The 27,418-nt window shown below is 40.6% G+C and overlaps 1 protein-coding gene and 1 pseudogene across 3 annotated transcripts in view; one reads left to right on the plus strand and one right to left on the minus strand.

Annotated features, from left to right (window-relative positions):
* The first annotated feature begins 421 nt into the window (after nucleotides 1-421).
* LOC148034595 (mitochondrial Rho GTPase 3-like) overlaps nucleotides 422-27,418 on the plus strand; it is a 40,639-nt gene continuing 13,642 nt past the window's right edge. For 2 of the 3 annotated variants that reach the window (XR_015691204.1, XR_015691203.1), the window contains exons 1-3: nucleotides 422-653; nucleotides 809-941; nucleotides 1,020-1,168. Coding sequence is in view for 1 of the 3 variants with exons in the window: in XM_087680547.1 (XP_087536673.1) it covers nucleotides 565-653; nucleotides 809-941; nucleotides 1,020-1,100 (303 nt within the window). In the remaining 2 variants the exon portion in view is untranslated. Of the gene's footprint in view, nucleotides 654-808; nucleotides 942-1,019; nucleotides 1,454-27,418 lie in introns of those variants that run through there. The other variant, XM_087680547.1, reaches the window with a different exon arrangement.
* Nucleotides 19,450-20,027, minus strand: LOC148034596 (uncharacterized; annotated as a pseudogene).

The following is a 27,418-nucleotide window of genomic DNA, read 5'->3' on the forward strand; positions in this document are numbered from 1 at the left end:
TTGTGCCAAAACTGGTGCCATGTGTGTCAATACCTTAGCCATGTATTCCAAGGAAAGCATGATAATTTATTATCTTATAATTTATTTTATTGTTCGCTTACTTCACTTTGTTGTATATTATAATCTAAGCCGTACTCTAAGCACGTTGTAGCATTGGGTCATCTTAGGGTTATTTATTTACAAGAAAATATGGTGTTATTTATTTGCACGAAGTCATGTATCTCGCTAAGGATGGCCTTAGCAAGAGTGCACCAAAGGAAGAGTACACCAAAAATGTCGAATGGCAATGCTATACTAAAGGCAACAATAACAATATGGTTTTTATTTTGTTGCTTCCTATTTTCCAACCCTGGGAAAAAACAGTGTTTTGGCGGGTTAAAGGTTTCAAACGATCGAAACACGCACGCGCGGAGAGAGAGAGAGAGAGAGAGAGAGAGAGAGAGAGAGAGAGAGCAGTGCAAGTTCCTCTAACATGAGCAGCGAACGAGTGGTTGTGGTAGAGGCGATGCAGGCACCGGCAAGTCAATTCTCATCGTTGCTGTTGCGACAGAGAATTTCAACACCATGGTGCCTCCTATCGTTCCGCTCACCCACCTTTCTCCCGAATACTATCCTGACAGGGTCCCTCTCATAATCGTTGATACCTCATCAAGGTGAGCGCAAAAATTAAGCTACACGATTGCCTGTTTGTCTTACGTTTTTCCTATGAACCTTAGACTATTCACATTGTGCTTTGAATGCCTACTTATGTGAGGACGTCTGTATTGTTCATCTCTAAGCTCGCAATAACCACCGTATCTTTTCTCAGGCCAGAGGACAAAGCCAAAACGGAGGCCGAGCTAAGGAAGGCAGATTCTATTATTATCACATATGCATGCGACAGGCCTCAGACACTACAGCGCCTTTCCAGCTATTGCCTGCCTGGATTGCAAAATCTTGGTGTAAGAAATTTTCCAACCAATGGTCAGGTTATTTAAAGCAACGGATCTTCAATCACTAGTTTATGTTCTTCTCGACAGCTGAGGGTACCTGTTACTGTTGTCGGCTCTGCAAACTGGATATTCGCAGTGATCACCAGCTTAGCCTCGAGCAAACGATGATCCCCATCATGCAGGATTTCAGGGAGATAGAAACATGCATTGAGTACTCAGCTTCTAAGAAAATCCAGGTTTAATTTCTCACAGTTCTTGCAGTCAACATTGGTCACTTAGTCAATTGTAGGTCTCAATTTGATCAGAGTATATTGGCTTATAGATTTGCATGTTGTGTACTAATCAATCCACTATGAAGCTCCTCAATCTTTTTGAACGCACGAATGCCTAGGCTTGCTACTTTGTGACCTTGATGCACCACTTTCCATCATACCCCATGAACTTTTACAATGTTAAGAAGCCACTTTTGATACTTGTTTAGGGGTAGAAGCTTTGTTTTTTGCTTTGTTGAGATAAAAAATTGCACATTGCCATTTGCTTGTTAGTTTTAATGAGTAATTGTTAGTTACAACATAATTACTATTTTTCTTAGTATATATGACAATTGATTATACTTTCTTCATATTATGCACAAAATAGAGATGATGACCATCTTGAAAGAGAACAAAACTACAACTTTGCAAACCTTGCCTTCTTACCCTTTCGATAAACTTGGTATAATTTTGAAGGTCCAATGTTCTATTTTGATTCATAGTATCAGGAGTTGTTACTATATTCTACACTTGTTTATCATTAAAATAAATGTTTCTTTAGGGTAGGTCTTCATACTAGAATGCTAGAATTTGTTGGGTCTAGTTGGGCGTGCTTTGAGCTTAGCTACACCAGAATTGTCATTTCCAAAGTAAGTAATATCTTGTGGGGGAGAAAACTATATTGTGAGCTTGTTTATCATTAAAGGAACTGTTTCTGGACAATAGATATTCATGCTAGAATGTTGGAGTTAACTATGCTGGCAATCTTCTTCAGATCAGGTGATACCCCTAGCTAGTGCAATAAAACAAATGTAATTCGTATAAGGACGCTTTGATATTTTTTCTTGGTCTAGTCTATTTCAACTGACTAAAGATGGACGAGTGTGTAGAGTGTGCAATAGGACTAGAGGCTTAAGTGGGATGCTTCGATATTCTTTCTTGATCTGGTCTATTTCAACTGACTAAAGATGGACAAGTGTGTAGAGTGTGCAATAGGACTGGAGACTTTAAGCACAAGCAAAAGGTTATCCCAATTTGCCTTAGGTTTAAGAGTAGTTGAGAAGAAGTATCCTGGTGAAAGTGATACAGCAAGAGTTGTACACTGTATGGTGAGAAAATCATAACTTAGTTTGCTACATTTTGGATCTCTTATGGTAGCATATGGGTTGGATAAGGTGGCTGTGTGATCTACTAAATTGAGCTTTCCAAGCATAGATCTTCCAAGGTAGAGAGGGGGTTCTCAAAAGTCTTGTTGCCTCAGAATTTTTCACAAACTGCAAGTTTAAAAATTTGAATTAACAACAGCTAAGATCATGTGTACAGTAGTGAATCTGTGCACTGTAGTAGGTCTATGAGCATTTATATGAGCAAAGGCTTTGTATACATCAACAAAACCCTTGTCGGCAAGCAATAGAGGAATCACAGGTCTTGAAGGTTAGTAGGTATTGCCACTAGCAATGAGAGGTCAAAATGTCTCTATCATGAAAGGAAAGAAGCAGTTGTAGATATGTAGACAACATTAATAGCAAAGAACTAGACCGCTAGAGTAGAAATTATAGGTATGGATGATGCGGTAAGGAGTAAGAGAGATCATGCCATGTCCAAGGGAAGATTGAAAGCTCAGTGCAGCAATAATAGTAAAATTGCAGGTCTATATGCACAAGCAGGCTCATATCATAATAGCAACAGCAATGACAATGCTTTACAGAGGAGGGGCTACATCAAGGAGTACACCCAGGCATGCAATTTCTTTTTACAAAAAAGAGCTTGATTTGAAACTTCTGCATGAACTACAATAATTCTAGGGTGACTCATAATGTAGAGAAGAATTAAATTGGTTTACACTAGTACTTTTAAATTTCAGGTTTGAAATGCTTTCCATTGAATCTCCTCACATTTGTCATGATGGGTATGCATGTTTAGATCAAGGAATTAATGTTAAATCACTACTTGCAAATGCATTTCACTGATACTATTTTTGCATTTGAACTATCAAGTAGCCTGTTGCTATTATGCTCATTTCTTGAATGAATATATGCAGTATGCCACAACTGACTTGGAAATAGGATAGAAGTTGTACCTTGAGTGTACCAACTGACTTGGAAATATGATAGAAGTTGTTACTATTGGACCTTGGCTTGTAAGTAGTACAACTCCTGCATTCAAGTTCAGTGTGTGAGCTTGGTGGGACATCAGTCAAGGATCATCATACACTGCAGAGCTCTTTAGACTCCCGGCCTAGTGGGACTTCTTGTTGGAGTCCAAAAGTTTTGGAGAGGTATGCTGTTTCATTGGGCCTTTCTGTTTTCCTTTCCATTTAAGTTTAAATACTGTTTAAAAATAAAAACAAGTTAAGATGTTTGGTTACTTTGGCAAAAAAGGTTCTGGGAAAGGTTAAGATGTTTGGTTACTTTGGTTACTTTTGCAAAAAAGGTTACCAGCTTAGGTCTATAGCAGGCAGCATTGGAGATGAGTTTGATCAAAGAGATGTCCGATAGCAATCAACCATCCAGGAATGTCATTGATGGAAAAGTCAAGCCAGACAATCAGAATCTGGAGATTGGTCTTGAAACCCGTGCTCCACTCGTTTATATGGTAAACATAAGAAATGGAAGGGCATTAACTGTTTTTAACAATCCAAAACAGCTAACTCAGAAACATAATCTGGAATCAACATTTGAGAATGAGGTGATAAGTGGAGAGCTCTAAAAAGAAACTGTTACAACTATTCCAATGATGCAAACCTCTTTAGTATCAAGCTTTTCAAGTTCATGCACCTCGTCACAACCTGTTCCAAAGCTTGAAAGTCCACCTCATCTTGAAAAATTTAAGGATTTAGGAATACAAGAGAAATAGGCGCTTGGAATTGGGTAAACAAATCATCTACTTAATTCTCAAGAAAATTAAGGTATTGCAAGTATTGCAAGGCCCTGGGGTAACTGAGGGGGACTTGCTAAAGGCACAACGGACTGAGCGGGGTAGTAGAAGCTCAATAAGAAGCCAAGATAGGTGTATGCATAACTAACAAGACCTCACAGAGGTTGCTGTAAGGCCGAGACAAGTGTCAACTCAGATTTTTACCCAAATATAAAGGTCAAATTTTTGCCATAGCATAGTCAAACGTGTGGTAGCAATGGCTTCCAATGTAATCCCCAAATGGCATAAGTGCTTCAATACATAGAGTTGCCCAAGTAAGTGATAGGTTGGAAGCAATGACCAGCAGTAGAAATCTTTGTATAAATTGACATATGTCAACCCAACATGAAGCTCAAAGCATATCCAAGCCTTATCATAACATCCAACATCATAGCCATGTCCACGAAAAGTGTTAATGAAGCTCGTGACATGAATTAGTGGTGGTTGTCCTTGTGAATAACCAGTATGCTGCCTCGCTTTCAGCAATGATATTTGTGTAAGATTGAGCCGAATGTGGGCTTCGATCAGTCCCAAAAGCATGGAAAAACTTTACCATAATATCCTGTCATCAAGGAAATTGTATATGGGGGGCAATGGCATCATTATATGAGCTCCAAACATGGAGAAGTGTACTTCTTCTGATAGGTTTCAGCAAGGTAACTGTTGTATGCAACAGTGTATTGAAGTACAGGAGCTCAAAGTTAATACATATAATGCCAAAAGCCCAAGACTCAATGCCCAAGAGTACTAACCAATGCTTAAAGGTTTCACAAACTATTAGTGATGAGCAAGAGCTGCAATTTATAACCAGGAGGATCAGTTGAACAGGTACAAGTTTCTTAGCTCACACTGATTGAAGCATGTCATAGAGTATGCTGAAGAGTAGGGAGGGCACAAGGGAGGGCCAATGTGGACTCCAAACAAGCCTTCGGGTGAAGACAAAAAGTTTGAGCAGCACAAATGTCAACCAAAGCAATTGCAGAATTCTCTTGTACTGTCCAATGATTAGGCACCAACAACTTGAGAACACGTTGAGCTGCTGCTATGCTGGCTGGTCATAGGGATGCTCAAGAAGGCTTCAAAGTAGCCTCAACAATGGCGTGAAGCAATGCCAAACAAGTTGGGGAGTGGGGAGGGTAAACACAGTGTATTGGATTGAAGCCATGGCTGCCATGAAACCTCTATTGTAGATATTTGAATGCTAGCTGAGAGGAGGTCGAGTTAAGTTCTGCAATCTTGCTCTGATACCAATTGAAGGGAGGGTGCCCTGAAATGGAAGCTTTAAAAAAACTGTCCTACAGGACCACCCTGCAAAAAACTGCTCGTATCTTTTGAACCATAACTCAGATTGCCAAGATTTAAAAAACAAAAATGTAGCCTCGCTCGTGATCTACAACTTATCTGAAGACACCTGGACCAAATTCCGAAGATTTCAGTCCCTAAAATTTTCTGCGCAACCTGCAACTGTTCATTATAGCATGTAGTCCTAGCTAGACATCGACCTTTGCGACTCTGTATCTCTTGCATACGAACTCGGATGTTAGTACCGGGGTTGTTCTACTAAAATCTTAGTATGCATTATGGCACGTCTTTTCATCCATTTGTTATTTTGAAAGCAATACTTTGAAAGGCTTCTTCCATCGTCATCCATACTAGAATACTTACTGCCAAGATTTCTTTCGTAAGGGGCATCCCATCATTTAATTGATGCTTTGCGTATGCATCCAATTTTATTCCGGTTCTGTGTTTTCAAAAAAGGTAGAAATGTTTGTTGAAATATGTTTGTGATTTTGTTTTCATAGTCATTACAAGTGTCAAAGAGTCGCGCACGTGCAGGCTTGCCATGAAAAGCTAAAATTGAAATTCAGAGTTACGTTCTTTCTTTACTGACCATACAAGATTGAAGCATGATTCTGCATCCCAGACTTCTTGTGATCTGTCACCATAGCATGATTTTGCTGTCCATACAAGAGTGAAGCATGCCAATGGAGTGGAGTTCCTAGCAAAAGCGGTAAGTTGGTTAGCAGGGATGCAAGCAACACAACTAGCATACAAGCAATTGTGTGCTATGTTGCTCGAGTATGTTGGAGATGAAGCACTTTCAAAGAGAAGTGACATCTTCAGTTTTGAGTTCTTGTGCTAGTTATTTTGTCATGTAGACGCCCTGTTCAGGTGATAGTGTCACCTATGAAGGAGTTTGAGAGGGCTAGCCTTATTTCCTGGGCTTGGACCTTATCTTAGCCAGGAAAGCTCCTCGATGTGATGGATGAAATGCCTCACAGAGACTCTGATCAAAGAGTAGGCAATTTTATGCATTAGTCTAGCTTTATTATGCTTGCAATGGGTGGTGGCCACAAGGCCTTTTGAACTGCATATCTACTGCTGTGAATACCTTATTGCCAACCATGCTGACCTCCCCTCCATCATTGCTCAAGTGCAGGGAGAAAGTGAAAGAAGAATTTGCTGTTCGAAGGGCCATAGTAGGAGTTGCAGGCTACAAGGGAAAAGTTGGCGGGAGAGCACTAACAGTGTTGAAGTGAAGACGAGAGTAGGCTGTTGGTTAGTTGGGCTGAAAGAGGCAACAAATCCGGTTTTGCAACAAAGGCGAGAAGAGGAGGAGCGTCTCAGTTGTTTGTTGGGTTGAAAGAGACAGTAGATTTGGTGCTTTTTGAACAATATTTTAGAAGGGGAGTGGGGGATTTAAAAAAAACCCTCCATGTGGCCTTGTTTTTTGGCCAGAAGCTATTTTGTCCTGGGCACCTTTTGGAAAACTATTCCCTTTTGGAAACCGTTGCTAGAATGGCTTCTTGGTGTGGGAGAAGCATATGCCATACTTGCATTTTGAGGAATCGAAGCAATTGAAGACGGGATGGACCTGTGACAAGTTTGATACCGGGGGACAAGTCAAGCAACAGGGGAGGGGGAGGCAGTGGGGCGGACGAGGCGCCATGTGGTCCACCCTAATCATACGCTCATCCAAGAACTGATTATTCATTTTCTATTGTGGACATCTGCTTGAACCTCCTCAAGGAAGGTGACAAGTTTGAAGCCCTTTGACCTGTTCGTCTCGCAGTCCATGATGACACGACAATTAATAATCTCGCTGCGTGCTTGGAAGGCCTTATGGAGGGACTCCTCATCAATGCTGTATGCTAGGCTACTAATAAAGAGGCGGGACATGGCTCGTATCTACTCAAAGCTAAATCCATGTCTGAGGGCTTGGCCTCGCATATTTTGATCCATCTCTTCTCTTGCATATTTTGATCCTCTTTCCTATCCTTGGTACCGTCATGTAAGTCTCAAACATCTTTGTCAAAGCATATGTCACATGTAATAATTTACATCCATCAGATGCAGTCTTATCTTATCTAGAAAACTGTCCTACAAGATCGCCCTGCAGAAAACAGCTCATATCTTTTGAACCATAACTCGGATCACTAAGCTTTAAAAAGCAAAAATGTAGCCCCGCTTGTGATGTACAACTTTGTTGAAGACACTGTGATCAAATTTTGAAGTTTTCAGCCCCTAAAAATTTCCACGCAACCTGCAACTGTTCATTATAACATGCTGTCGCTGCAAGATATCGACCTTCCCGACTTTGTATCTCCTGCATATGAACATGGGTATCAACCAAACTTGGTAGGACCCTTCCTAAGGTATCAAAGCCCATTTTGGATGCATCAGTCACTATTAATCCTCTCCCAATTCAAACAGTTTTACACATCTTCAGTTTAGTTGTGTGTCTGTCCACTATAGTCTCCAACAGCCATATCGCCCTCCTGGGTCGAACATCCACTAGATAGTTGACCAATAAGGCATAAATACATGCAAGACATCCCCTTCGGCTTTAAATAACTTGTATATCACACAGAATATGCCAAGATCAAAGATCCATGTCATTAGCCCACTTAATTTGTTTAGGTTGTCTTTCTTTGCATCTTGAACGATGGTATCCTCTATAACATGCATCAATGTCTCTCTTATATTTTCTATTATTTGTTTACCCTTAATATTATCCACATTCTCTTTCTTAGTATCATTCATTCTTTCGAACCATGTAGCATCTACATCTTCAATCTTCATATTTGCATCATCAAACTCTGTAGCATCCACATCCACAAACTCTGCGTCATATTCGAGCTTGGCTTCACATATTTTGATCCTTTTTCCTATCCTTGGTGCCGTCATGTTAGTCTCAAACATATTTGTCAAAGCATATGTCACATGCAATAATTTACATCCATCAGATGCAGTCTTATCTTATCTAGAAATTGTCCTACAAGACCACCCTACAGAAGACAGCTTATATCTTTTGAACCATAACTCGGATCACTAAGCTTTAAAAAGCAAAAATGTACCCCCTCTTGTGATGTAGAACTTTTCTGAAGACACTGTGATCAAATTTTGAAGTTTTCAGCCCCTAAAATTTTCTGCGCAACCTGTAACTGTTCATTATAACATGCTGTCCCGGCCAGATATCGACCTTCCCGACTTTGTATCTCTTGCATACGAACATGGGTATTAACCAAACTTGGTAGGACCCTTCCCAAGGTATCAAAGTCCATTTTGGATGCATCCGTCACTATTAATCCTCTCCCAATTAAAACAGTTTTACACATCTTCAGTTTAGCTGTGTCTATCCACTATAGGCTTCAATAGCCATATCGCCCTCTTGGGTCAAACATCCACTAGATAGTCGACCAATAAGGCATAAATACATGCAAGACATCCCCTTTGGCTTTAAATAACTTGTATATCACACGGAATATGCCAAGATCAAAGATCCACGCCATTAGCCCACTTTATCTGTTTAGGTCGTCTTTCTTTGTATCTCGAATGATGGTATTCTCTGTAACGTGCATCAATGTCTCTCTTGTATTTTCTATTATCTGTTTACCCTTAACATTATCCACATTCTCTTTCTCAGTATCATTCATTCCTTCGAACTCTGTAGCATCTACATCTTCAGTCTTCATAGCTTCATCATCAAACTCCGTAGCATCCACATTCACAAACTCTGTGTCATATTTGAGCGCTTTTTTCATCCTGAATATCTATATCATCTACAAGATTTTCCATTGTTTTCTTTGCATCATCAAGTTTTTCTGCATCTTGCATGTCATGTGCTCCATTTGCTAATATTGCATCTATAACTATCATTAATGCATTTGTATTGTTAAGCAAGAGTCGAAATCTCTATATCTTTGGTATTCTCCTGTAATGTTTTTAGTGATGTTGGTACCTTGCCTCTATTGTTTGATTGTTCATTGAGCTTTGTTTTTGAGGCCCTACTTGTTCTTGACTTGGGCTTCTCTTTTCTCTCAATTCATGGTCTTCCTAGTCTTGGGACTCGTATTGTATCACAAGACTGTGACAACTATTACCTTTTTGTTGATTTCTTTATTACATATTTTATTTGGTTTTTCTTTTTGGAAGGATCCCTCTTGAAATCTAAACGCCTGAGTTGCATGGCCAGTATGTGAATCGGACAAGAATGTCTAGTGAGTCAAGATTGGACAGTTAAGGTCCAGTACAAGTCTGGAAGAGACTGATGGCACTGTAGATTGACAAACCTGGAAGAGACCTGTGAAAGTGTATATGGACAAGTGTGTTGAAGAACTAGCCTGGAAGAGACTAGTTCAAAGTGAAGATAGACAAATCTTCAAGAGATTAGTCCATGTGGGGTCATCAGTGGAAATTCACTTTCAGTTGAGCTACATTACAGATTTGGATGTAGCCATAGTCTGCATAGATGGTCAGAAGACTAGTGGGGATGCAATGGAAGCAACTCCTAAAATTTAGGGAGTTACTATTTTTGGACCCCAGAATCTGTTCGCGTCATTATCTTCGTTTTTGCACGAGGATCAATCCTTTGGTCTGTGCCGAGGTCAAATTCTGCACCGAGCATGGAGAATTTTAGACCGGAAGGTTGGAACGGGAAATATCTTCCAGTGCTGCTACTTGGCACAAATTTGTGCACTTAACCTCTTTAAAGAGGGGCTGGCGTGCAGTTTTTGGGCTGGAAAGGGGCTCATTTGTGAAAAATAGCTGCAGATGGAGAGCTCTTGAGAGCTGGCCTACCTTGTCTATGATGCACAAAGGGATGGGCTTGCTCCCTACTCTCTCTCTCTCCCTGACAATATGGTTATGCTGCAGAATCAAGGGCCTTTCTTCTGATTCAGGTACAGCTGTGTGGAATATGCTGTTTTTGCATGAGGCAAGAGCCTCGTTTCTCCAGGAACAGGAGCAGTTGTTTGTTGCCCACAAGCAGGAACAGGTGGGGGTGGTAACCTCACCAAGCAAGTGTCTGAAACAACACTAAATCAGTACTGATTCTGGACTGTTCAGAGGTTATTTCAGAGCCCAATTGATGTCAGAATCAAGGGGCACTTGGCACAAATGATGCAGAACAGTGCAGGGATCAGTATGAGCTGAAAACAGGTTTAAGAACAGGTCTGAACCAGTAATTACAGTGGGCTGAACAGTACAGGGAATTGTATGAGCTGAAAACAGGGTTCAAAACAGGTCTGAACCAGTAATTACAGCGGGCTGAAAGGGTCAATTCTGCACTCCAACCAGAAGTTTCAGACTTGGGCAGAGTTTCCCCTCCTGGTCAACTTGTTTTGGGTCAGTAAATGTACTGTTATGTTGCCAAATTTCACCCAGAATAGGTGAAAGACAGCCCATTGTACTTTTTCTCTTTTTAAAAATAAAGAAATACCGCAAGGGGCGCCTGACTTAGGGGCTAACAGGCTGTCTGTGTGGTAACAGGAGCATTCTAGCTTCCTGTATTTCTTCTTGATTCTGTGTCTTTAAGTTCAGGTACAGTGGGTGACTGTGAATTGGGTGAAAGCATTTATATATTTTGGTTGTACACTACCGCCCTTCCCAGTGAACAGGCCGGTTTCATATTGTCTACATCAAGCGAGTCGTCTTTGTTGTAGATTCTTCTACAAGAGCCACTTTTGTGATAGGTTGGTAGGAGAGGGGGCTATAGCACCTCATGTCAGTCTCAAATGTCTCTATCAAAGTATATGCCACATGCAATATTTTATATCCATTAGATTCAGTCTGATCCTGTCAAGAAAACTGTCCTATAGGACCACCCTGCAAAAAACTGCTCGTATCTTTTAAACCATAACTTAGGTCGCCAAGATTTAAAAAGCAAAAATGTAGCCTGCTTGTGATCTACTACTTATCTGAAGATACTTTGACCAAATTTTGAAGATTTCAGCCTCTAAAATTTTCTATGCAACCTATAACTGTTCATTACAACATGTAGTCCTAGCTAGACATTGACCTTTGTGACCCTATATCTCTTGCATACGAACGCGGATGTTAACCAAACTTTATAGGACACTTCCCAAGGTATAAAAGCCCATTTTTGGATGTGTCGTTCACCATCAATCCTCTCCCAATCAAAACAGTTTGACATCTTCAGTTCAGCCTTGCCTGTCCATTGTAGTCTCCTACTTGGTTAAACATCCATTGGATAGTTGACCAAGAAGACACACATACATGCAAGACATCCCCTTTGGCTTTAAATAACTTGTATATCACATGGAATATGCCAAGATCAAAGATCCACATCATTAACCTATGGTCGATCACATTAGACATACATATATGGATTGAAGTCTGCTTCCATACACCCCCCTCTCCCAAAGGGGGTTGGTTCATTGGATGCTATACATCCTTAATCTAGGCATGTTAGGTTTTGGAGACCTCGCTAGTTGGGCAGAGAGGGTGTAGAAGAGGGTGCCTCGCCTTAACTACAACCTACTGACTGATTGGCCTCATCGAATTGCAGTCCCTTTTTGTGTTGTAATCCACAATCAACCCCTTTAGTAACCTCAACATTTGTCGTCGTCATTAACGATTTGTTTCCCTACAGCACCCATCAAATTCTATCTAATAACATTAGGCAAGTCTTGTTGATTTTGGCGCCAGCAAGTGAAGCAGTTTACATATCAATCAATATTGTGAATTTTCTGATTTGTTTGGTGGCTGGAAAAATGAGTACATTTGTTAATTTTGTTAAGGTAGTGTACATGTATCAGACCTTGACCTCTCACTGTGGCCAATTCTAGATATTTTTTTGATTGAACAGTGGTTCCATTTGCCCTCTTCAAAGAACTTTGGATTGCATCTTTACATATGTTGTTTCCATAGAACCCTTTTGTTTCAATTGTATAGACATAATCTCCGATCCTACAAATAGGAGTTTTCTCTAGTAGTCCACTTGTGAGGCAGAGAATCATGGCTTAGACGAGAGAGGACGATGCATGCCTCTAGCCCACCCAATGATACTCTAATCTCAGGCAGCAGCACAACTGTCAGTAGTAAGAAATAGGCTTCCCCTTTGTCAAGCAACATGGGCATGTACACTAGAGATGGGGTCTTCAACCACATGGAAGAACTACTAGCATGGATTGGAGGTTATAATCACAAGCTTTTATTAGGGCTATTTTGAAAATTCATGTGGATTCTTTATGTTTTATTTTATCACTTGTTTCTATGGTGAAGGTCGAGATGATGCTACACCTAAAGTTGGGAAAGCCGTTGGTTTCTTGAGACCCTTTCATAAAGGGGAGGCTCTCACATCATCACAAAATTCTTTAAAATTTGATCCCGAGCCATGGTCTTGGTCTTGAATGGAAAATCTATGTTTTATGTTGTGTAACTAGATCCATGGGTCTAGAAAATCCATGTAATGGGTGTTTCTTATATGGCATGTATTCACTTTTTAAAGATAGAAACTTTTACTCACATGAGAGCCCCTCCAAATCTCCCTAAAGGTATAATTGGTATCATTTCCTGTCTTAAGCTAGTCTAAAATATGTCCCTTGTATATTTTGTTGTATCTACTACTCAAGCTCATGACCTTATATCTTATCTTGGCTCTTGTACCCACGATTTAGGCCATGATTATCTATGGTTGTTGTGCATGGTTCCCAAAGAGGAGTTTACCCTCTAGTAGGTTGCTCTTGTATAGGGTTGTAAAAGTGTACAAGACTTTGCACACTAGTGTTTGGATATTCAACTCAGATTATCATGAAAAACACGACGTAAAGTAGTGTGGCATTGTGTTTTTATTTGAATTGTATAGAAGGGGTTATACGAATAAACCTCATCTCAAAATTTAGATTTACAAAATGAATATAAATATTACATTCAAAATTCACAAAAGTGGTATATAAAATGGTGCAAATTTTTTAAGAAGGGGTTTTAAAAATACCATTTGAACGCATGTTATATAGAGGGTTAACCCAAGGTGGACTCCTCGGGACTATGTGTTGCCTCTATTTTGGATGTCACTACTACCCAACTAGCTTTGCTAGCTGCATTTGGCCTCAACAGTGCTACTAATGTCTCGCCTAGTTGTGCTTGGTTCTTGCCTATTGTTGCCACAACCCGTTGTCAACTCCACCAACTCTACCTCCACCACAGATGCTCTCGGTTCCATTGGTATGCTTTCCAAGAATGTAGAAATACCCAAACCAAGATATGTATAGTGGTATAATAGTGAATTGCTACGTATTGCAGATTTGGCACCATTTTGTGTAGTCTTAGCATGCATTTTGAGACACTTAACAAATTTGGTACTTGCATTCATATCCCTTGTTGGGATCTTGGTACTCGTGAGAGTACATTTTGCAATTCAATTTGGAAGTGTTTGGTTGCGGTTTGTGCATCTATCGCACCAATGGCTCAATAAGGTCACATTGACTACATCAACATTTTGGGTGTCCTCACTCAACAGGATAAATTGGATGGCACCAACTACTCCTTATGGAGTTTTATGGTGCACAATTTGCTTGTTGCAAAGGGTCTTTGGGATTTTGTGGTTGGCGATTCAACCCAATTAGGAGGTTTTGCACCTTAGACACCTCAAAGAGGGGCTAGAGGACAACAAGCTGCCCTTGACATTCCTTCTATAGAAGAACAAATGAAATGGGATGCTAAGGATACACATGCCTTATCTTTGATTGCTCGTTTAGTTAAGAGGGCCATTGTACCTCACATCTGGTCATGCAAGACCTCAAGGGAAGCTTGGGATATCCTTGGTCAGATGTTTGCAACATGCAATGAGGCTTAAATTTCTTGCTTGAGAAGAGGATTGGCCAATGCATATATGGATGAGGGTGATGCTATGACAGATCACCTCATGTACATTCACAACTTGAGAGAGCAATTGCTAAATATTGACAAGGTGCTGATCGATAATGAGATGATGATCATCACCTTGAACTCTCTTCTAGAGTCTTATCTTAGGTTTCACACTTGTTGAATTTATCTTTGAGGGGGACACAACAACCCTCGACATTCGTGGAGTTGATTGGCCTCTTGTTGTAGGAGGAATGGACTCAAAAAGCTATGCATTTAGGTGATGCAGCCATGCTCTCTAAATAGAAAGGTAAAGGCAAAGCAAATCAACCAATCAAAAATCATCAAAGGACTGATGTGGAACAGTCATTTGGCAAGGGTGTCCATGATGTGGATAATAGGAAAAAGAAAGGAAAATCCCACTACTATAAAAAGCTCAGCCATTATATTCAAGAATGTAGAAAAAGTTTAGCCAAGGAGAAGAAGAAAAACACTGATTTGGCTATTTAAGAGACATCAACCACTCGATCTTTAGATGATGATGCTACAACCAACTTTCTTGAGGAGGACTATGCATTTTTGATATGCAGTTATGATAGTTCAATGGCTGATTCTGCATTCAATGCTACTAAAATGTAGCATACTTGGTACTTTGACAATGAGGCATCCAAGCACATCACTTCATGGAAGTTTTTGTTTATATCTATGCATTTAGTCCTCGTGGAGAAGTGAGTTACACGTGTAAATAACTCTCCCTATGATGTCAATGGCATTAGTTTAGTGATGATTACGATTGTAGATGGATCAAACTTCATGCTTGGGGATGTATTCTTTGTGCCTGGGATTACTAAAAATCCATTCAATTTTAGCATTCACTAAGAAAGGTTTTCAGGTCATCTTTGAAGATAACAAGTGCATTGTCAGATGCTTGGGGATGTATTCTTTGTGCTTGGGATTACTAAAAATCCATTCAATTTTAGCATTCACTAAGAAAGGTTTTCAGGTCATCTTTGAAGATAACAAGTGCATTGTCAGAGATAGAGAACTTGATTATGCTCTTTGGTTATCAAGCACGATATATAAGGGCCGTTTCTTTTGGATACATATGAGAGGAGATCTCATGATGATTTGGGAGATAGCACACTTATGCCCACTATGTAGAATGTGGAGCTATGGCATGCTCGTTATGGTCACATAAGTGTTGGGAATCTAATGACAGATATGGTAGATGCACTGTCTCTTGCTCGGGGGCAGGCAATAGAAGAAGGCATGCTTATGATTGCGATTGGTGTTAAGTTGTGATGCAGGGGAGAGTGGGCCTCATGGAAGACCTATAATTCCCATCGCACATTTGAAGAGGAGTGAGCATAGACAATGGAGGAAGTTTGAACCAACCAGCAGACACACACACACACACACACACACACACAGAGGAAAAGAGTTTGAATGTGTGTCACTTGTGAGATATATGTATATATAACACGTTGCAACCTATTAAAGAGTGAAGAAGGAAATTCTTTTACATTCTAATTCTAATTTTGTTAGATTTGGACATATGATAGGCTCAAGAGGTCCTTTGGAGGTTTGGGACCTCCCTTATCCACAATCCAAATAATAATATATATACATAATGCAAATAATAATATAATATATATATAGATATAAATAATATAGATAATAGTAGTATAGATATAGATACAAGGCTTAGGTTGGCTCACACAAGGGGGCAAAAGAAAAAAGGGGAGGGGTACGATCCTATGTGTGTACTTTTCATTTGAAAAGAAAAAGGTGGTTCTCTTCTAGACCCACAAAACTCCTATCATCCTCGCAGCCTCGAATAAAAAATTTGGCTTGATGGAAGATGTTCCACTTTACATGTGGCAAAGTTTGATTCAACAAAAGTGTGCATAAACTTTTGTGATTGGTTGCTTTTAACACAAAAAAATATATTTTTACACACTTTCGTCACTAGTGTGAACGTCCATAGTAAATCTCCTCTAAATTGCTAGAACTTCCGTTGCCTTGGTGTGAACCCAACCTTAGAGGAAGCTTAGCTAGATCGAAAGATTGTCCTGGTCATTCCATCGGAACATGCAAATATCTAATAATAACATCAGATCTATTGTAATTATAATTATAATAACATTAAAGTTCCTTGCCCTACGAAGATCTTTCCATCGAAAGATGCAAATATCTAACAATAACATCATATCTATTATAATTATAATTAATTATAATTATAATAACATTAAAGTTCCCTGTCCTCCCATCTGTCTGTTGTTCTACTTGTAAGAAGAAGTAGGAGGAGGACACGGTGATGACAACAACAAGGCTGACTTTGCAAACCCTAACAGACGCCTGCTCGAGCTCATCTCACCTTCGCCTCTATTTGCATCGGTTGAAGGTAAGGATGCTTTTGCCAAACGGTTATTCATCTGTCCTCCGCGCCGAAACAGTTAATTATGTTATGCCTTTCTATTTGCCCTTTACTCGGTTTGCCTGGTCGTAGATTCCAGTATGTACTTTGCATGTCATTTCTATAGTACTCGCTCAATTAGCCTGGCTTACAGGCAGAAATATGCGATGAGATGGCCAACATGAAAGTGTGCGTTGCTCAACCCTCCATCACATGGATTGTGTAACCAGCTTGTTCACTGGAAAGGGCGGTAGTGTACAACCAAAATATATAAATGCTTTCACCCAATTCACAGTCGCCCACTTTACCTGAACTTAAAGACACACAATCAAGAAGAAATACAGGAAGCTAGAATGCTCCTATTGCGACACAGACACCCTGTTGGCCCCTAAGTCAGGCGCCCCTTGCGGTATTTCTTTATTCATTAACAAAGGGATAATCCCACAATAACCTGCCTACAAGTTGTCCCTGTACAAAGTGGAGAAGGAAACACAATTCCAACCCGATTTCGACACCATAACGGCAGTACAACTTGACCTGGTCATTATCCCTACTCAATTGGTGCCTCCATACACCTAAACACACTCAATGAAGTGCCTGGTAAGAAATTCAGCACGCTGCATTTTCTGGTTTTTGTCTTTAAACTGCTACAAAATACATGTACAGTGTCCTTGGAGCTTCCTTGAAGCTTCTGGAGCAAATAGATACCAAAAATGTCCAAAAACCTAAACCTGCAAAAATTTACAGCAGGCTGTAATTTCCTGTTTTGGGCCCTGTTTTACTTGCCAATCACTTGTGTGCGTAGCCAGCGGGCTCCCGCACCTTATGGGCCACTTGCCCTTTGAATCCTGCGAGATTTCACGCGAGAAATCTCAGGAAAACAGCGTTTTCCATACAAGTATCTGAAGTGGCCCTTTGAATCCTGCGAGATTTCACGCGAGAAATCTCAGGAAAACAGCGTTTTCCATACAAGTATCTGCTTGGGAATGCAATTAGCAAACCCTGTATCTGTTCAAGAGGCTCTTGCCTCGGCAATTATGCATAAACCCACAACATTGTACATGATCCATCTGATCAGCCCACAACATTGTACATGATCCATCTGATCAGCCCACAACATTGACAGCAGGCTGTAATTTCCTGTTTTGGGCCCTGTTTTACTTGCCAATCACTTGTGTGCGTAGCCAGCGGGCTCCCGCACCTTATGGGCCACTTGCCCTTTGAATCCTGCGAGATTTCATGCGAGAAATCTCAGGAAAACAGCGTTTTCCATACAAGTATCTGAAGTGGCCCTTTGAATCCTGCGAGATTTCACGCGAGAAATCTCAGGAAAACAGCGTTTTCCATACAAGTATCTGCTTGGGAATGCAATTAGCAAACCCTGTATCTGTTCAAGAGGCTCTTGCCTCGGCAATTATGCATAAACCCACAACATTGTACATGATCCATCTGATCAGCCCACGACATTGTACATGATCCATCTGATCAGCCCACAACACTGTGCATAATCCATCTGCAAGCTCAACCTCTATACACGAGTCAGAGATGAAGAAGTACCCTCCATAGCTGATGTATTTGCAGCAATCTGCCCTCAGTCCCATGAGTTCCATGCTCCAATCTGCCCCTCATGCATTGAAACTCGTTTTTGTGCTGCTCTCTCTCTCTCTTTTGGGAATTTATGCCCAAATTGTGACACATGGCATACATGTAACAATTTTCGTGTTTAAACATTTTGGTCTAAAATTCTCTATGATCGGTGCAAAATCTGGCCTCGGCACAGACCAGAGAATTAATCCTCGTGCAAAAACGAAGATAATGACGCGAACAGATTTTGGGGTCCAAAAATAGTAACTCCCTAAATTTTAGGAGCTGCTTTCATTGCATCCCCACTAGTCTTCTGACCATCTTTGCAGACTGTGGCTACATCCAAATTTGCAATGTAGCTCAACTGAAAGTGAATTTCCACTGATGATCCCACATGGACTAATCTCTTGTAGATTTGTCCATCTTCACTTTGAACTAGTCTCTTCCAGGCTAGTTCTTCAACACACTTGTCCATATACACTTTCACAAGTCTCTTCCAAGCTTGTCAATCTACAGTGTCATCAGTCTCTTTCAGACTTGTATTGGACCTTAACTGTCCAGTCTTGACTCACTGGACATTCTTGTCCGTTTCACATACTGGCCATGCAACTTAGACGTTTAGATTTCAAGAGGGATCCTTCCAAAAAGAAAAACCAAATAAAGTAGTAATAAAGAAATAAGCAAAAAGGTAATAGTTGTCACAGTCTTGTGATATACCTCCCTCTCGAGATTGCAAATGTCCTCGTTTGCATGAATGTCATACATGCTTCCAGCTAACCCAGTGAACTTACACTTGGCAGCACATGTACAACACATATATGTTATCAGTCAACATTGTGTACTGAACACACTGTTAACACATGTATGTTCTAACTGTGAAACATGGCAGACTATCATCATGTGACTCCACATCATTGTTTCCAGATATAGTGGCTGGTACACCACAATGATATCCCCATAGTGGCAGATTCTCATTTGATGACTCCACATCACCTTGACTAGAGATCTAGTGGCCGGTACATCAAAATGATATCCCCATTGAGTCAATTCACAGAATACATGCCCTATCGAGTAACCATTGTTACAACATGTATTCAATTCAATAGAAGTAAAAACTGTATTCTTGCAAGCAATACTTACTTCTTTAGCATTGAGAAAACCATATGGACACAATAAGTGTTAACCTGTACAAAATCTATTTTTGTACATAATTTCTTTTTTGAGCAATTGTCACTTTGACAATCTATTTCAGCTTAGACATACAAGGGGTCAAGGTAGGTTGCAAGCGAAATGCTTCAAGGTAAAGTTCCAACACATTAGGTGTCTTTGCAAGTTCACCTTCGTCCATCCACTTAGCATCTATAGCTGGATAGTTCTTGAACTTAACCAAATACCTTCTAGCAACCTTGCCTTTCACTTTCCTTTCCTTTCCTTGTGTGCCAATACTTGTTTTGGAACAAGAATTTCATCAAGTTCCTCAACTTCGGGCTGTTCCTCAGCTGGCATATCTTCTGGCACATCACCCACATAGGGTCTAAGAAGACTTACATGGAAAGCATTACGAATCTTCCAATGGTCAGGCAATTTCAACCTATAGCTGACATCACTAATCTTCTCTGTTACTTGAAAAGGCCCATAGTATCGCATACTAAGCTTAGTGAAAAGACTTTCCTTGCCTTTCCGCTTCTTTAAGCGTGCCTTTTCAAACCACAACAATACCCAATCACCAAGTGAAAATAACAATTCACGACGGTGATGATCAACAGCTTTCTTTTGCTTTGCCTGAGTCCTTTCAAGGGCATGCTTAACTTTCTGATACATTTCATCCATACTCTGCACATACTGATCTGCCTGAAAGATCTTATCCTTTGTATGCAAAATGGGAGGAACCTTTTTACCACCTTCAACAATTTCAAAAGGGGCTTTGCATGTTGACGAATGCACAGTATTATTGTATGCATACTCAACCCAAGGCAAATACTACTCCCACTTTGACTTGTGCTCTGACACATAGTACTTAAGCAGATCCAAGACAGTAGAATTTACCTCTTCTGACTGTCCATCAGTCTGTGGATGAAATGACGATGAGAACTTAAGCGCTGTGCCCATGTTCTCAAATATGCCTCTCCAGAATAGACTTGTCATCCGTGGATCACGGTCATTGACAATAGACTGTGGCATACCATGATACTTGAAGACATTGCACATAAACAAATGTGCCATCTGATTTGGTTTTATCTTCTTCTTGACAGGAATGAAATGAGCCTGTTTGCTAAACCTGCAAAGGCGTCAGACAGACTGGCGATCAACAGGCAACTGTAGCACGACGTTATTGATCGACAGGCAGCTGCATGAGGTTACTGATCGACATGCGGCTGTTGCATGAGGTTATTGCCCGATGGGATTGGAGGCGACGTTGTTGTGTGACGGGGCTGCACGACGACCGTTGCGTGACGGGAATGGAAGGCTTCCACGTGACGGGCGACAAGGCTCTTCGGCCGCACAAACGATGGGTAGAGGCGAAAGGTCAATGGCCTACATTTCTTTGATTTACTTCATCTAATTTTTTCCCTTATACCGGGTGTTCACACATACAAGCCTAGTGTGCAAATTTGTGCAAATCTGTCTCTTAAAATTAGGGGCTTTTTCCAAATTTGGTGCCTGACACATATTGCAGTGACCTTTGGACCATAAATTGCAGACATTGAGTGCATAGGCCTCAGAAAATTTTGGAGATTCTCAAATGCAAGTGAAATATTTGCTTGGATGAGCCAATTTCTTGGAAATTGTGCACTGTTGAACCTCGAAATTTGGGGCTTTTGCAGAAATCGTGAAATTTCTGCAACATTAGCCCGCACTTGATGCTCGGGATAGGGGTTTTCACATTGGTGATGTATTTTTGAGTCGTTTTGAGACTGGACAGTGAAATTTGCAGTAGATTCATTGCTGAGTGGGAGTCTTTAGAGTTTTGGATGTTTCAAATGTTGAAAAAGGGCAGCTTCTCTTGGTACATGCATTGCTGAATACTCATTATGCAGTGAAACAGTGGTAAATACAGCATTTGGGTCATTGCATTTGGGAATTTTGGTGATGTACTACTAAAGTGGGAGCTATCCTTAATGCAAATGTATCAGATTTGATTCGTGCACATGCTGTAATCAGTACTTGAGACTGAAATTTACAGCTAAACATCTGCTTCTTGGACACTTTGAAAGTACAAGAGTGTGCACTTGCTGTTACAATTCGGAAACCTTGCTATTGGCTGAAAGCATTCAGCCCTTTATTGCAGTTGTGTATTGCTGAAGATGGTTGGCATTGCATCTACATCTGACACAAAGAATCTCTTTGAGATTCATAAATTTTATGGAAATGGTTTTGATCTTTGGAAAGATCGTATGCAAGGTATACTCTTTCTAAAGAATTGTGATGATGCTTTTGAAGAACATAAGCCTGTTGCTTTGCCAGATGAGGATTGGGCTAAAATGAATAAAAAGGCCATTACTTATATTAAAATGGCTGTCATAGATGATAACTTGGTTGATATAAAGGGGCTTGATATTGCCTATGTAGTTTGGGAAAAGCTGAAGGCTACTTATGAGAATACAACTCTTGTCAATCATGTACATCTCATGTGGAAGTTGGTTAACTTGAAGCTTGACGAGTCCAAACCTGAGTCCAAACCTGACTTAGAGCATTTGAATGCTTTCACTGGTATTTTGAGTCAGTTACAGGATGTAGGTTTGCCAGCTTTTGATCCTAAATTGAGGGCTATCTTCTTGCTCATGATCTTGCTCGATTCATGGGAAGCATTGGTTGTGTTATTGAGCAATAATCCCAACTTGACATTTGATGGTGTGCGTGGTTCTATTCTGAATGAAGAGATTAGATGCAAGGCAAGTGGGGAAAATAGTGGATCAGCATACAATGTAAGAGGAAGACCTGAAAAAAGGTATAATGCTGCAAATAAAAACAAAAATCGCAGCAAAAGCAAAGAAAAACAGCAAGATGTAACTTGTTATCAATGTGGTCGTAAACGGCATAACAGGCCCGATTGCAGGTACTTTAAAAAGGAACAAGAATGTAAGAAGCAAGCTAATATAAAATGCAAAAAGAATGACAAGGATGGCAGCTCTCCCCCTAAAGAGATAGAAAAAGCAAATGTGGTATCTAGTGTTGTTATTGAGGACATAGAAGATAATAAAGATGTTGATTTGTTGGTTGCATTTTCAAATCCGCTTGCTATGACAGTGGACGACATGTATATCACTAAAGCAGATGTGATAGATGCCTTGTTGTCAGCTCATGATGGCCTGTCATAATCGTGGATTGTTGACAACAATGCTTCTTTTCATGTAACTCCATCTTTGGAGTGTTTTTCTACTTATGTAGAAGGTAATCTTGGAAAAGTCTACCTTGGCAACAATCATGCATGTGATATTGAAGGAATGGGCACTATACACTTGGCTCTAGAAAATGGTCAGGAATTGGTACTTCATGATGCTAGGTATGTTCCTGGCATCAAGAAGAGCTTGCTTGCAGGCACTCTCTTCACTTGGAAGAGTTGATGTGAAAAGCTCAAAGCTTGATTTTTGTGATGATTGTGTCTTTGGTAAACATGTAAAGAGTCCCTACTCTCATGGAGCCTCTAGAAAGGCATGTATTCTAGATTTAGTCCATTCTAATGTTTGCACTATGCCAATAAAAACTCATAGTGGCTTTCATTATTTTGTGTCTTTTATTGATGACCATTCTAGGAAGCTATGGGTCTATTTGCTTAAGCAGAAAAGTGAGGCATTCGATACTTTTAAAAGGTTTTATGCATTGGTTGATACTCAAAAAGGCCTAAAGTTAAAATGCATAAGAATAAATAATGGGGGAGAGTATGTATCTAAAGAATTCAATAAGTTTTGTGATGACAATGGGATTAAACGAGAGCTTACAGCTCCTTACAATCCATCTTCTAATGGTGTGGCTGAGTGAATGAATCACGCGTTATGTGAGAAGATTGGGTGCATGCTGTCCACAGCTAATCTCTCGCAATCATTTTGGGGAGAGGCACTTAAAACCGTGGTGCATATTTGCAACCGATCTCCACATCGTGCACTTGAAAGTGGCATCCCTGAAGAGGTTTGGTCTGGCAAACTTGCTTCATATGACCACTTAAGAGTCTTTGGCTGCAAATGCTATGTACATGAACTTGTTGATAGCAGAACCAAACTTGACATGAAATCTCATAGAGGCATCTTCATGGGTTATGGAGATGAAGGTGAAATGGGCTATCAAGTTTGCGTTCCAAGCATAAAAAGGGTGCTACGCAGCCAGGATGCGATATTCAATGAGTCAAAGCTACTGAAAAATGTCACATCTAATGACTCAGACAAAAAGAAAGTTAAATTTCAGCATGATCAGTTACTTGAGCAGCCATCAGCCACTGAAAATTCAGCTCCTTTTGATGTTGATTATGACAATCAGCATATCATTATTGGGCCAAATGAAAATGGGCAGCAAGGGGAGGTTGAATATCAACTTGAGCACCAAAATCAGTATGCTGAAAATGAATTGCAGCAGCTTGAAATTGTATTAGAGCAACCTGAACATGCAGTTCAGCAGCCAAACAATGAGGTCATTGACATTCCCTTGGATGTGGATCCACTACCTGATAACACAGATCATTGGGTAAGAAGGTCTACACGTGTCAGAAGACCTTTAGAAAGATTTGATCCTTCTTTGGACTGCATTTTACTCACAGATGAAGGTAGCCTCTTACGTATAAAGAGGCCTTATCATGTGAGTTAAAGAAAAAGTGGGAGCTAGCTATGGAGGAAGAAATGAAGTCACTGTATCAGAATGATACTTGGGATTTGGTTACATTGCCCAAGGATAGAAAAGCCATTCCTAACAAATGGGTCTATAAAATCAAATATGTAGATGGCAAACCCAAATACAAAGCGAGACTTGTGGCTAAGGGCTATACACAAAAGGAGGGTATTGATTTTCAGGAAGTGTTTTCTCCTGTTGTCAAAACGACTACTCTTCGAGTGTTATTTGCCATTGTAGCATCTATGGATCTTGAACTTGGTCAGATGGATATTAGAACTGCATTTCTGCATGGTGATTTGGAAGAAGAGCAGTACATGAAACAACTTGAAGGCTTTGTTATACATGGAAAGGAGCATTTGGTATGTAAGCTTAAGAGAAGCTTGCATGGTTTGAAACATGCTCCTAGACAATGGTATACAAAGTTTGATGCTTTCATACTCTCACATGGTTTTAAAAGGAGTAGTGCAGATCACTGCTTATATATTAAGAAGGCTGATGATGGAAGCCTTATTATACTTGTGCTTTATGTGGATGATATGCTTATTGCTGGTAAGCATAAAAGCCAAATTAATGCATTGAAAAGACAGCTGAATTCAGCCTTTTCTATGAAGGATTTGGGCATAGTTGATCATATTTTGGGCATGTGTGCTACACGTGATAGAGAGCAACAACTCTTATTTCTCTCACAAGAAAAGTACATAAGCAAAGTACTTGATCGTTTTTCTATGTATGATGCTAAGCCTCTTGGTGTACCTTTTTCACCCTATCTTAAGCTTAGCAAAGTAGATTGCCCAAAAGATGACAAGGCAATCAGTACCATGAAGGGTGTTCCTTATGCTTTAGCTTGTGGTTCACTCATGTATGCTATGGTTGCTACTAGACTTGACATTGCTTATGCAGTGGGAGTTGTAAGCAGGTTTATATCAAATACCGAGCATGCCAAAGCTTGGATTGAGTTCGGGAGGTAAGAAGAAGAGAAGTCAAGGCAGAAGAAGACCGCAACTTGTAGACTTCATTCTCCTCATAACTTGAAGAAAGAACTTGTCTCAATCCACGATGAAGAATTCGAAAAGAATCCTCATCAAATTCGACCAAAAGACGGAGGACACAAATCTTGTGCATCGAAAGGAGATGGTACCCTAAAGTTGGCACATAAAGTATCTCCGATGTATGGGCATCACCATATCCGTCTGGAATAAGATGCATGTTGTTCCATCCCTGTATAGGAATAGACGAATTGTCTCCAATGAGAATCTGGCCACTTGAGGGTTGCAAATAAGCAACACCGGTTGAAGAAGTCATGTGCCGTGAGGCACCCCTGTCCACAATCCACTCCCGAGTGTACGGGGTTGTGAATGTAGCATCAGAAGCCGTCAAGGTTGAATCTTCAACCACCTCCAAGTGGAGAAAAGCACCTGATGAGGGAGCAGCCACTGCTTCGGAATACTTTGAAGATTTCTCCTTCTCCTCCTTCTCCTTCTCCTTTTTCTCCTTGTCGGGACAATCCTTCTTCCAATGACCTGTTTTGCCATAAACTTCTTTTCTTTGTCCCTTCTTAGATTTGTCCTTCTTCTTCTTCTTTTGGTCATTTCCTTTCTTCTGAGAGGATTGACCAACCAAGGTCTCAGATTTTGAAGCATTGGCACCTTTCAGTTGCTCCTCTTGGTCAAAACCATAGGAACTAACTCTTTCCACCGAAGAGTCTCAAACTGCCTTGAAGCTTTTGATCTGATGGAAGAGCTGGTAAAACGGGCACCTTTCGGTCCATGATTGCTCGAAACTCTGTCTCGGCTTCAAAAGATATCTTCACCTACAATGCTTGCACAAAATGCAAAGAGCAATCCCCTTTGACTGTGAGAATATAGCTTGCTAGGGATCTGGTTCGCTTGTCTTGCTTCTTTACTCGCCGGAGGCGATGAAAATGCAAAATCTACACTTGAAGACCCAAAATGCAGCCTTTTGCCTTCTCTGACAGCAAAAACCAGCAGAAGCTTCAGCAAATCTTCTCCTTTCTCGCACGCCCATGCTCGCCTCAGCCTTGTTTGATGCGCAGCCCACTTGCACACACTTGAACGCTGAAAATGCAGCCTTGTGTTGCATAGAAATCTCCTCTTCAGTTGAGTCCACCCTAGGTCAGTCTTTCAATGCTTTGATACCATGTTAGAGTGAAGCAATGCGGAAGCGAATGACCAAGACAAAGAGTGAACATAGAGAGAGAGAGAGAGAGAGAGAGAGAGAGAGAGAGAGAGAGAGAGAGAGAGAGAGAGAGTGAGTGAAACGCAGAAAATCTGCAACAAAGAATGCTGTATATGAATGCAGAAATATACATTGGTGCAGAGAGAATATCTGTGTATGTCTCCACCTCGAAGATCTCAGTCTACGTCAGCTCTGAGAGCAGTCTCCACGGTTTGCAGCCTGACATCTGTGAAAACAACTGATAGAGATTGCTGAAATCAGGGCCTATAAATAGCCTGGGAAAACCACGAAAAATAATGCAGGTCTTTAATGCAGCAACTGTTGTCCGACTACTGCAGTTCGATTGCCTGCCACGTGTCACCTGCACGTGGCTGACCTGCCACATGTCATCTGCCCTGTTGCTTGTGCTCTTGCTACGTGGACTACCTGCTGAAAACTGCGCCTGCTTGTCCAAGGAATGTCACTCTCTCACAGATTGCAATGGAAGCCTCCTTTCTAACCGCAAAGATGTTTCATGCTCAAGTAGCATCGAGGACATATGTAGAAAACTTATGGGTGTTGATGATGTCTGAGCCTTGAAAGCATTGGCTACTCCACCAAACTCCAGAGGGAGCTTGTAGAGCACAGTCCCCACAAGATGAGCCTTTGGAAGGACAGATTGCACGTCAATTGATTACAAATGTGTGCGACACAAAGTAAGAAGGACTGAATAGTATCCTTCGGATCAAACTTCATTTGCTGAAGTTGTCCATGAAGCGTAACGGCACGCATATGCAAAGGAGCTTCATACAACATCTGAAGCTTTGCCCAATTCGTTGGAGAGGTCTTGCAAGAGGTGACCACCAAAAGGATGTCTTTAGAGATGCAACAAAGAAGAGCAGAATATGCATGGGCATCACGAGTATCCTGTGTGAGCATAGCTTCTTCATAGTTGTCCTCGTTAAAATTAGCTGGAAGAGGAGTAGGATGCTCACAAGTTCCAAACACAATGTATCATAACTGCTTTTGCCCAAACCATGCTTTCATAATAGGACTCCATGCTAGATAATTAGGGTTGTGTAATTTGTCATAAGCAGAGTAGCAAGGAGGAGCCATCTGGAGAGGATAGGGAGAGAAAATTAAGAAAAGAAGAGGAGAGAGAGTACAACCAAACCAATAGCACAAACTACACTAAGCAGAGTTCACACACAATGTGC

This window comes from Lygodium microphyllum, chromosome 6, assembly GCF_053477565.2.
Source record: "Lygodium microphyllum isolate KBCC chromosome 6, Lygodium_microphyllum_v1.1.10, whole genome shotgun sequence".
Classification (NCBI taxonomy): Eukaryota; Viridiplantae; Streptophyta; class Polypodiopsida; order Schizaeales; family Lygodiaceae; genus Lygodium; species Lygodium microphyllum.